At 45.3% G+C, this 11619-nt stretch overlaps 1 protein-coding gene across 3 annotated transcripts in view; it reads right to left on the bottom strand.

Annotated features, from left to right (window-relative positions):
• The window catches only part of slit1a (slit homolog 1a (Drosophila)), a 108258-nt gene extending 96989 nt beyond the window's left edge, over positions 1-11269 (bottom strand). For all 3 annotated transcript variants that reach the window (XM_050071084.1, XM_050071085.1, XM_050071086.1), the window contains exon 1: positions 10571-11269. In XM_050071084.1, the coding sequence (XP_049927041.1) occupies positions 10571-10779 (209 nt within the window). In that variant the 5' untranslated portion in view covers positions 10780-11269. The remainder of the gene's footprint in view (positions 1-10570) is intronic.
• Between the last annotated feature and the right edge of the window lie 350 nt (positions 11270-11619).

Here is an 11619-nt window from a genome sequence, read left to right as displayed (position 1 = left end):
CCCCCCCACCCCAAAGCACAACCAAAAAACTGTTTCCAAATCTACGCCGAAAGCGCTGGTCTCTCTCCTTCAGTCACTCTCTCCTCCTCTCGTCTAATGACCACTCCAGGGATTGTAGCGCTATGCAGTACCAAAGAGAACGGTCATTATAGACAGATGGTGTGTGTGTGTGTGTGTGTGTGCGTGCGTGTGTACACAGGTGCATCGACAGGCCAAGCGACAGGGCCACGGGAAATAAATAATGGACTGGGCTTCATTAGCCTGGGCTCCGATACACACACATGTGGTGCTCATTACAGGTGCTTACGCATACGGACACACACATACACCCCCACACACACTTCTGGATTCCCAATGTCTTATCTTCAGGGTGGTCATTGCTGATGACACCCGGAGGATATTAAAAAGGAGAGAGATAGAGGAGGAGAAAGGGGGGAAAGATGGTTGAAGTGAGGGGTGGCAGGGGGGGATATGCGGAAAAATGACTCACACGTAAACAAGTGAAACCACACTTTTCTCCTCCAGCACTGAGGTCTTGCTTTATCCTATAACAAGAGACATGCCATAGTTTCTGCACGTACTGCAGAGTTGACTAATCAAATCTGTTATGCAACATCTCAAAGTGTTTTGATAGCTGAGGTCTGGTAACTGAACTAAATTTACGATGATGGATTATCCTGCTGAAAGAATCCATCTTAAAACCATATTGGCCGTGCACCTGTTCAGCAATGCCGTGACATTTAGGCGACGCTCAAATGCCACCAGCAGCCTCTGATGTTTTAGTGAGTCAGGATCCACACTGTTTATGGCAAAGTCTGACCTTTTCAACTGGCAACAGAAACCATGCAATGTTTTCAAGTCCTTGAAATTGCCCCGCTCATAATCAGTTCCTTGAAAATTGCCCCAGTAATAACGTTCCCACAGTAGCTCATCTGCGACAGCGATTGATGACTTGTGTGTGTTGACATGACCTTCTGCAGTCAACTGTTATATTGCCCTGTAAGAGCACATTTATGAAATCCACTGTCCCGAGCATTTTGCATAAAAGGGAAACATTCCTATTGAGGTGGACACTGGGCTTCATGATAAGAGCACATGGCCCATATATAGTGTTAAAGCTCCTGGTGTTTGACCCATTTGATGATGTCTGCTGACCCATGGGAGTATTCTGTCTCTGGGGAATCTCGCCAAGTTACTCCCCTGTCTGTGAGGATGCACTGTTGCTCCGGCTGATGGAAAGAAGCTGGGATTCACATCAGCTTTAGACCGGGAAGTAATTTTTGCTTGGGCACGTACACACACAGTAGCAGTGTATACATGGTCACTGAACTTTGGTGCTCAGTTCTGCATGGATCAACAAATCTTGGTGAACCCACAACTTAAATACAGAAAAGTATGAGAACAGTGACTTTAGACATGCATTAAGTCTGGACTCGCTTGTCTCTGTGTTGATTTCACTTCTAAATAAGGTCACTGTATACCAAAGTAATATCTGGTGTCAATGCCTCAAAGGAAAATCTGCTGTTTATTAGCTATATCAGCCACTTTCTTTGTTTTACAATCAAAGGAGGCCAAGCAATGGCTTTTGGCACGGCAGCAAAGGCACGTTCACTCCTTTCATAGACAGATGTTTTGTCGTGCTGACTTTCTGTGGGTTTTCACATTACACTACTGCAGTATTACTTTAGAGGCCGAAATTATTAGGTATCATTCCCAGTTCCTACAGCGAAGCATTTCCACCTCCAACTGCTTCAGTCAAATCCATTCCATCCTCTGGAAACTCTGCAAGGACTCCCAGTGCTGACACACTTCCTGGAGAGCAAGTGGATTTATGACATCACTATCTAATCCCCCTTCATCTTCCGTCTCAAGCTGATTGATGCCTGGGAGTACTTCCTGGTGCACCTTCCCTCGGGTGGACACGCGGCAGCTATGCTCCACAGCTCCACATCTCTATAATTCAAAGGGGCTCAGAGCGCTGCTGCTACAATGCTGAAAAACTCATTATGTTTATTTCTGCCAGCTGCTGGGGTCCCTCCGCTGAGGGGGACCTGGTTCGAATTGAGCAACATTACATGAAATGAAACCCCAAGACTAGAGGGAGGATAAGCAAACAGAGCGGCTCACTAAGGCCTGCGTACAGACACACTCACGCAGATACAAATATCCACATGTGCTCTGTTTCTTACACACATACACAAAGACCATATAAATATACTGATTCGGGGAATGAGCACAAGCACACCTACTGGCATGTACACAAACAGTGCCTGTGGGAAAGGCAATTGTGTTCTGTTCGGAGCTGGCCGGAGCAAAAGAACATAATGATCACAAGAGAAACTACTGTGGGCTGTACGGCTTTTCAACAGTGTTATCAATTTTGCTGAAACACTGCAGAGCTGAAATGAATATAGACGCAGCGGGACATTATGGACTAGCAAAGAAGTCAAAAATGATCAGTCCACGTTTTAACGGAGCAGTGTGTAGGATTTAGTAGCATCTTACTGTAGGGATTGCAGATTGCTACCAGTTAAATGTGCCAAGCGTGAACTGGCAGTTAGGATTCCTTCAGTGTTCATTGTTCGGGAGGTTTTAACTGGGGCTGGAACTATCCACAGAGGTCTCTTCCTCTCCAAAACAAACGAGCCAGGTGATTAAAACCAGTAAAAACACTGAATAAAGCAGTTTCACATTACAAAGTAGTGTTTCTCCGACGCTGTTTGGCTAGTCGCAGACAGACAGCTAGACCAGCACCTGCTAATGTGTGCTCACCTTTTATCTTTGATAACTTAAGATCTGGAAGTTCAGGAAGTTTTTAAAGTGAGCCGAATTATCCGCAGAGGTCTCTTCCTCGCCAAAACAAATGGACTGGGTGATCTAAATCAGTAGACGCACTGAATAAAGCAGTTTCACATTAAAAATCAGTGTTTTGCCAATGCTTTTCAGCTCATTGATGAGGGGCTGCTAACTACGGTGGCCAAAGCAAAAACATGAACAGACCTATCCAGAGCTAGAGTTTGGTTTGTCTGTTCTGGGCTACTGTAGAAACATGGCAGAGCAATGTGGGGGACTCCATGGGAGAGGACCCGCTCCCTGTGTAAATATAAACAGCTCATTTAAAGGTAACAAAAACACAATGATCCTTATTTTCATGTGATTATATGCTAATATATTCCCCTAAATCCGACACACTGGGCCTTTAATTGATGAGTTAAACTGTTGCCACACTTTGGACTCATGGGGGAGCCTTACAGTCACTTCTGGGGTTAGATGTGACCCACAAGGCTGAGTCACTGTTCGTATCAAGCTTCAGTTTAATATGCTTACGCTTGCAGCCACAAAACAGCAATACAAAACTTAACTCGCAAGCTGTGGCAGAAAAAGTAGGCATCACGAGACACAGTGTAGCCAGGGTTGCAAACATAGCTAGCAGGCTAACAGGAGCATTTCACAAGTTGAAAATAGTACACCTTTTATCAAAGACGTAATTCCCTGTCTCAACACTCGCACATACTCATACAGTTATACCAGCAAGGACAAACTGAAACAGCAACATGATAATCCTTCATCTAGAGGTCAAGACTTCAGACTGAACTCCACACAAGGCCAACAAGTCAGGATTTGCTGGACGTAAATGCACGTCTCGCCTATCCTCTTTAAAATTACACTTAATAACTTATCAAGGTGCTTATTTTTTGCAGTGTAGTCATTCTGTATCGCTGCTGCGAGCGCCACAGGACCATTTGTCCCGAACAGCTTTAGCCTGGCAGGGAAGACAGAAGCCAGCTGATTGAGGATTGGTGGCACAGTGCCGTCCAAACTCCTCACTGTGGAGACAATCTGATGATCAGGAGCCCGAGGTCCTGTACAGACCTGTGCGTGGATGCTCATTAACCACCATCACACACTGATAATGCTATTTGACCGGACCAGTAAGTGCTCTCCCTAATGAACGAACTGAACAGGTTGAGAAGATGCGGAAGAGTGAAGCATTCCTCCTCCTCCAGACTCTACGACATATGGACGTGACAGCCGTGAAACACGCAGGAGGAGAGAGGAAAAAAAAGACAGAGTCGCTGAGAGACAGAAAGAAGACAGAGCTGCTCTGACAGCATTGTTAGCTGCCTGAAAGCAACGGTGTGGAGCAGGGTGGTGGAGTGTTGCGAGTAGCCGCGGAGCTGTGAGGAGCTGACGAACTGTCTGGGAAACGTCAGTGTAGAAACGAGGCCTGGTAGACTACGAGGAGAAAGTGACCTACATACTAGTTGGTCCAACGGGCTACGGAACCAGGCAGTACCATCTGGGCTCACAACAACCTCCTACGTGAAGATAGAGAGACTGAGAGAGTGAAAGAAAGAGAGAGAGAGAAAGCAGACCACCGTGACCAAAATAACACACTCTTAAACGCAACTGGAACACTTCTGTCCACACTAAGAGGTCAGATTTCTGCTCAGCTTGAACAAAACATTCCCTCTCCATTGAAATGTGGCTTTCAGACGAGCAGTTAAAGCCCTCCACTGTACATTTTTAGTGTGTGTGCGTCAGCAAGCGTCCCAGTGTGTGTGTGTGTGTGTGTGTGTGTGTGTGTGTGAGCGCAAAGACGTCTGAGAGTGTTTTCCCGGCTTCTGGGCTCCTCAAGGGCTATTTACAGTTTTCATTCTGCTCAGTCAGGCCTCGGGAGCAAGATTACAGATAGGAAAGGTAAACATCAAGCATCAAGTAGATCCTACACATGTATTGCACACACACACACACACACACACACCCTTCTCAGAGCCTTGACCCACGCTGGGTCTCCTGCATCTTGCAGAGCCTCTCTCATCCTTAAAACAGCTACAGGTAAAAGTGAGAGACCAAAACCCAGGCATCTGTCTTCTGCTGTTTTTATCTGGCCTTCACTCTACAACAACAACCTTGACAAGGAGACTCTGAGCTTTTTTCATGTAGCAGATGCTGCTGTAAGCAAAAACTCGACCGATAGCAGGAGAGACTATGAGATGAAATAAAAAAGGAGCATACAGCCACTTTCTGATCAAACACAGATAAGTTATGACACTCTCTCAGGCCGAAGTGAAACAATTAAACATCCGTTCCGATGTGTGTCGCTGCCGTGGGCTGGAAGAGGAACACACACGGGGTTGTAGTCGAAGCAGAGATTGAGGGTCTTTCATGGTTCACAGTGTATCTGTAGTTTGTTTAGCGACAGACGCTGAGGTTCTGTTGTGGTTTTGAGTCCCGCATGAAGGCATTTAGGCTGTATGAATGTGTACTTTGACTGTAAAGTGTATCATGTGGACCAAACATCTGCTCCGCCACATCTATTATGTTTCAGTTATTCCACGCAGAAGATGTTTGCCTGACAGATGTGCGCTGACGACTGGTAATTTGATGGATGTGCGCTCGAATCTGTCTGTTGATCCCTGAGAATAAAGAGTTGTTGTATGCACGGGCCTCTCCCCCCGCTGAGCGTGCTGATATCTGCATTCCTCCATCTCTTTACGAAGATTAGCTCTTCTGCCAGCGGATAACCCCACCGCAAAAGCCGAGATGATAAGTCAATTAAGTGATGTACCAATCAAAAGAAAATGTATCTGCAGCTTTTGACGATCAAGTAATTGTTGTGGTCATATTTCAAGCAAAAATGGCAAACGCTCACTGGTTGCAGCTGCTACAATGTGCTTGTCTCTGTCATGTAGAGTGGAGTTCAGACTGTTGGCCAAACAAACAAGACATCTGAAGACCGTGGACTCTTTCTGGACAGTTAATCAATTAATCTACATTTTGAGAGTGAAGAAAGACTTCAGCACAGCACATTAAAACACTCCAATATTGCACTTAACACAGCACTGATAAAATAAGTGCGCAGACTGATGCAGATCTCTTGCGGCCCTTGAATCTGGAATGCTGCCCATAATTTCCTCTCAAACTTGTATCACATCAAAAGCATCTTGACTAGCGTGAAATGTGGATTATGACGGCATATCTACAACGTTGGGAGAGTGTTCACTGATGTGCATTTTAACACACGTACACACACACTTCACTCTTCATCGCCAGCTTCTCCCTGTCTAGCCAGGAGGGTTAAAAGCAAAGATCGACTTCTGAGAGATGAAAGGTGATCTAGGTGGGTTCTCCAAATTCGATTTTCACGGTCTGCTGAGGTACAGCCACTCTTAGATAGGCGTGCAAAGCAATCACGCATGTACACTCACACATGCACATGCTCACACACACCACGTATAAGCATGTCAGACACGCACAAGTAAGAAATCCCATTGATGGGGTCATTTCTTAGCTCTCGTGAGTGCAATCACACACTTCCATAAAGTAGCTGCGCTCATCAGGAGAGCAAGCCGGCGGGTGTGGGGTGAGTTTAGTAGACACACAGCAGCCGGCTTTGATGCTCAGCAGGCTGTCATCACTCTGCTTAGACAAGCAACATGCTTACGGTACATGTATGGAGAATGTAAAAAGGTGACTAAATGCTTGGACCAACTGAAAAATAAAAACGGCACAGAGAGCTACAAGACAAACTACTCTGGCCTACAATCAGAGATGCTTCAATACCATTTTTCCTTCCCGATACAGATTCTGATATCTGAATTTGAATGAATGCCACAGAGCTTTCGTTATTCAGTGTAAAATGTTGCCAAATTGCTGATAGCAAACTCAACACTATTTACCGGACATAAATTCTTCTTTAGTTTCTTCGTTTTAGAGCAGTAAAGATGAATTGATTTCCAAAAATCACTTGCCATTTTATCTAGGTGTCAAACTACTTTAAAGTTTTGAATAAATTTCGGATCAGTGCATAGGCTTGCATACTTTATATGCAATACTGCATTTTAGGCAGTACTGGAGACACTTCCGATCTGGTATCGGTATCTGAATCCCTCTACCTGTAATACCTATATTACCACATACTTTGTCTGGCAGAGCTCATAAAATACCGAGCCCAAAAGGAAGCTATAGAGATGGCGACCACCTCAGTATTCGGCACAGGAGAAAAGACCACAGCTGTATAGTACAGGCAGTAAATTGAAATGACTGAGTCCCAGGCCTGTAATTTCACAATCCTCCACTGAGCATAAACATTCTCCGAATGATCTTCATTCCAGGCATTATCACTCCTCACGGGTTTACCAGCTACGAGGATGGATATATTAGACTGTAAAAAAAAAAAAAAAGGACCTGAGTAAAATTCAGCCTGCCTCGGAGCTAAGACCTGTGTTGCCCTTTATAATAAATAACATAATCCTGTTTATTCATTCATTAGCTTTGTGCTGGAGTTACACGTCTCTTCACTCTCAGTGCTGTAATCCCTTCATTACCACCTCAGTTACTGTGCCAGCCTCGCCTTGGAGGATCTTCTCATCCTACTCTCGACCCCCACAGCTCCACCCCTCACCCTGCTTCTTTTGTCTTTTCCCATCTCGCTCTTTCCACTTTAGTCACATAGCCAGATTTGGCAGGTATTGGGGCAGGCTGTGTTCAGTCTTGTCAGGGTAAATTATGGATCAGGTGGCCGGTGAGCTGTCAGTTGTACCAGCAATGTGCCTGTGCCAAAAACACCGCAGGCATTCCCTGGCACACACAAACACACACCTCCCACCTCCCACCCCCCAAATACATAAACATGGTTATCAAAGCAAAGGGAGCCCCTCATCTTCAACCACCACCAAACCTCATGTGTTTTCATCTAACATTACTTATTCACTGCACGCATGCTCACATATGGAGGCACATGCACAAGTTTATGAACAAACACAAGTGAACATCAGATTTATATCAGCATGCACAAACACACACACATATGGTGTGCAGCCTCCTCCCCTGTTCTGGAGGAGTGCCGACGTGCCCCCAAATCTCAGTACAGGGTATTTTCTGGCACAGAAATCATCAATACACTGCCTTTTTGTAATTAGATGAAGGTACACACTCACACACAGCTTCTCCTCCTCTGCAATTCAGCTCATTCACAGATGAGACACACACTTAAGCCAAACAGCAGGGCTGTTACAGAGTTAAAGCACGTAGAGAGAAGGGCTGCAGGTTTGGTCAATACCTGTCCATCTAAAAGCTTAACTAAGATCATTTACTGTCTGTATAAAGTCACTTTAATCAGCTTACAGATTTGATTCCTCTCAGCATACCCTGATATCAGTGTGGATACTTTGTGCTATTTTGCCACAGCAGATGAATAAAGACAAGGAAGAGGAGAGACAAGGAAAGAGATGAAGAGAGAGGATGGATGCAGAGATGGAGCAGAGGGGGAGGGAGCGGCCGGTGGCCCGTATGAGGCAGGGTGTAATTTTAATACGTGGAGCTCACAGTCTCATTACAGGCTTCGGTCTGAGGAGCGCAGGGGTCAGACCTGATCCAAACCCACACTGACAAGTGCAAATGGGATTCTGCTGTCTGTCTCAACACCCTCCATACACACACCCCACCCCACAAACACACATGGACACTTTCTCTCAAAACCAACCCCCTCCTTCCCCTAACACACACACTCTATCTCCCAAAAGCATCACCCTGTGTACATTAGCGCAAACACACACACATATGCATTCACAGAGATGTCTATAAACACACAGCAAAGCAGGCTGGTGAAGAGAAGTGCAACCTTTTCTACTTTGTTACCTTTTATAGTCTGCGTCTGCTTTCCATCCTAACACTGACACTACGCCGCCTCCTTCCATTAAAGTGAGGCAAGTACATTTTGCAACATTACAGATTTTAAATCTTTGTAATTCGAATACATTTCCAGAAGAAAAAAAAGCTTCTGTTAACATTTTTATTTGAAGGACGGGGCCTCCAACTTCTGGTACATTTCTATAAAAACTTGACTTTACTCATTACTCATCTTCGACCCCAGTAGCGCTTGCACAATTTCACTCACATAAACACACATTTTCCAAATGCATACACATAAATCTACCTATGCACATGGGACCCTATCATGTGAGGCAGGGTGGGCCGCGTTGACTTGCACAATCACCTTGATGAATCACCCTATGTAGCGGCCTGCACAAGAGGATAGTCTCTATTGTTAAGTAGTGCCTCTCCATGGAGGCTGGCTATCTTCTACATGACCTACACACAAAGCTAACACATGCACCAACACACACACACACACACACACGCTAACACATGCACCAACACACACACACACACACACACAGCCAAAAAAAAAAAAGGCAACGACCCAGGAATAAATTACACATGACCTTTATAAACATCATGTTTAAAATGCAGCATCCTGAGTGCGCTAGACGTGCTCGAAAACACCCAGAGATGTTACAACGATAAAAATCCCTTGCTGTACATGACCTATGAATGCACAAACAACTTTTAACACAAAAATGCTCTTGAGTGGAGGGGCAGTATATTTCCAGTGTGAATGGCCATTCATGTAAAAGGAAACCACAAAATGACCATGTTTCCTCTCTGCTTCAATGTTGAACCAGCATGTGCACATAAGCAACCCGGAAACATGCAGACCGGCAGGCAACAAAAAAAAAAAGGTGTTCTTAGAAATTAAATATGAAAAGCATAAAATATGCAGCTAGCTCCCACTATGCCAATGCTGCCTCTGACACAGGCTTTCTCTCCTCCGTTCCCACCGCATGTTTTATTCAGGACTGATATTCTAAAAGCTGAAATAGAACAATCTATTTCCCCTTGCACTCCTCACTTCTGATTTAGTGATGAATATTTCAGAGGAATGTCAGAAAAGACAGAGAAACTCCACTCTGCAAGCCGGCGTCTGCCTCACCTCTCCCTCCAATCCTCCCATCCTCCCTCCGTCTTACAAGACAGCTACGTGATCCTCGTGCAAGACTCACTTAAGTAGCAGATTTGCTTAATTTTCTACATGATTTAACAATTTGTGGAGTGAGTGTTCGGGGGCATGAGAAGGGGGTGAGAGGGGAGTCTTTGGCCCAGGAGTGGAGGAGAGTGAAAAGGGGGAAGAGGGGGGAAAAAGAGATAAAGAGAGGCACAGTGTTGCACAGACAGGAGGCATGATATGAGTGGGAGAAACGTGGTCCCAAACATAACAGAAGCTCGGACCAGACAGTTTTGCCCCACAGTAATTTAAACTTTAAGTCAAACTTTACTTTTTTAATCTCTAAATGTGTGTCACATTAAAAAAATGGGGCAAAAATGAGACGCCATTCATTTCAGGATTTAAAAAGAAATCTAAAATACATGCAGTGAGCATAAACAAGCAGGTAAGTAAATTATGGACACATGTGAAAGGCACACATCTGCTCCTGCTCTTTCCAGTCCCTCATGCCTATTTATACCTGACTGGAATGCCAGTGAGTGACTGACTGACACACTTATATGCACACACACACAGACACACACACAGACACACACACACACACACAGCTTTACAGGCAGAGCTATTGTTCTCTTTCAGTCTAAGCAAAGTCATGTGCACCACTACAATAAAGCGTAAAGACAGAAGGGAAACAGTGAATAAAGAAGACAGAGGGACACAGTCAGGGAGTTTCTCTGTCACACACACACACACAGGGAGTACTGTACAGATGGTACTCACAGTCTTTCAGTGTTGCGGGGGATATTCCTTGGCATGGTTTTGAGACCCAGTCCATGGCAGTCCACTGTGGTGCCACTGCAGGTACACAAGGCTGGGCAGGCACTGGCGTTGCCCATGAGCAGAGCAGAGAGCATCACCACCCACATCCAGAGTGGCTGCCCGGCCAGCCTGCCCATACCTGCCCCAAAACAGCTACCTCTGACGGGCATATTCACCACAACTGCAGCCAGATCTTCTTCAACAAAAACCCCCTTACTTCTCTCTGTCCACCTTTCTCTGCAGGAAAAAAAACAGCAAGAGTCCTGCTACACCTTGCAAGTCCTCTAGAATAATTCTATATTTGTGGTGAATATAAATAGAAACAAAACTGTATCAAATGCTATTATTTTCCTCCTGGAGCAAATCCTTTTTGTTCTTCTAGATTTCTTTTGATGTAGGTATGATATCCACCACAGTTTGCTGATGTAAAAAAAAAACAAAAAAAGAAGAAGAAGCTGTTTTCTTTCTCTTATTCTCTCCTTGCAAAACTCCTCTCTTGTCTTTGTGGAGTTGCTGTGCTCTGGTCTGCGCACGTCTGCGTCTCTGTCCTCCTCTCACTCAGTCCCGCTCTGCTCTGCTCGCCTGAAGAGAGAGGGAATAGGGAAAGAGCAGAAAGAGAAAAAAAAAGCCAGTCTCTTTCTTTCTCTCTCTCTCTTACATACACACACACACACACACACTCACACACACACCAGTCATCCATCACAAGGATCTACAAATAGCCGAGCCCCCGACTCCACCCCTACCCCTCCTCTCCTCCCCCACTCCTCTCCCTCCTCACACAACACCCCCCCCCCAGAACCCTGCCTGAACTCACTCTCATTCTCAAGATCCCTCTTTCATTCCCGTGATTCTATTCACAATACAAATCTACTCCAAGTATCTTTCTTTTTCTGTTTTTTCTCTTCTACTCCCTCCACTCCTTCTCTCTCAGGTTTGCCTCCAGGCGAACCCCCCAGAGAGAGACCTAACCTGCATGACACTGCATAACCCTTGCCCGAAGGAGAGGC

Source organism: Epinephelus moara, chromosome 19, assembly GCF_006386435.1.
Source record: "Epinephelus moara isolate mb chromosome 19, YSFRI_EMoa_1.0, whole genome shotgun sequence".
Classification (NCBI taxonomy): Eukaryota; Metazoa; Chordata; class Actinopteri; order Perciformes; family Serranidae; genus Epinephelus; species Epinephelus moara.
This window is presented reverse-complemented; position numbering and strand designations above follow the sequence as displayed.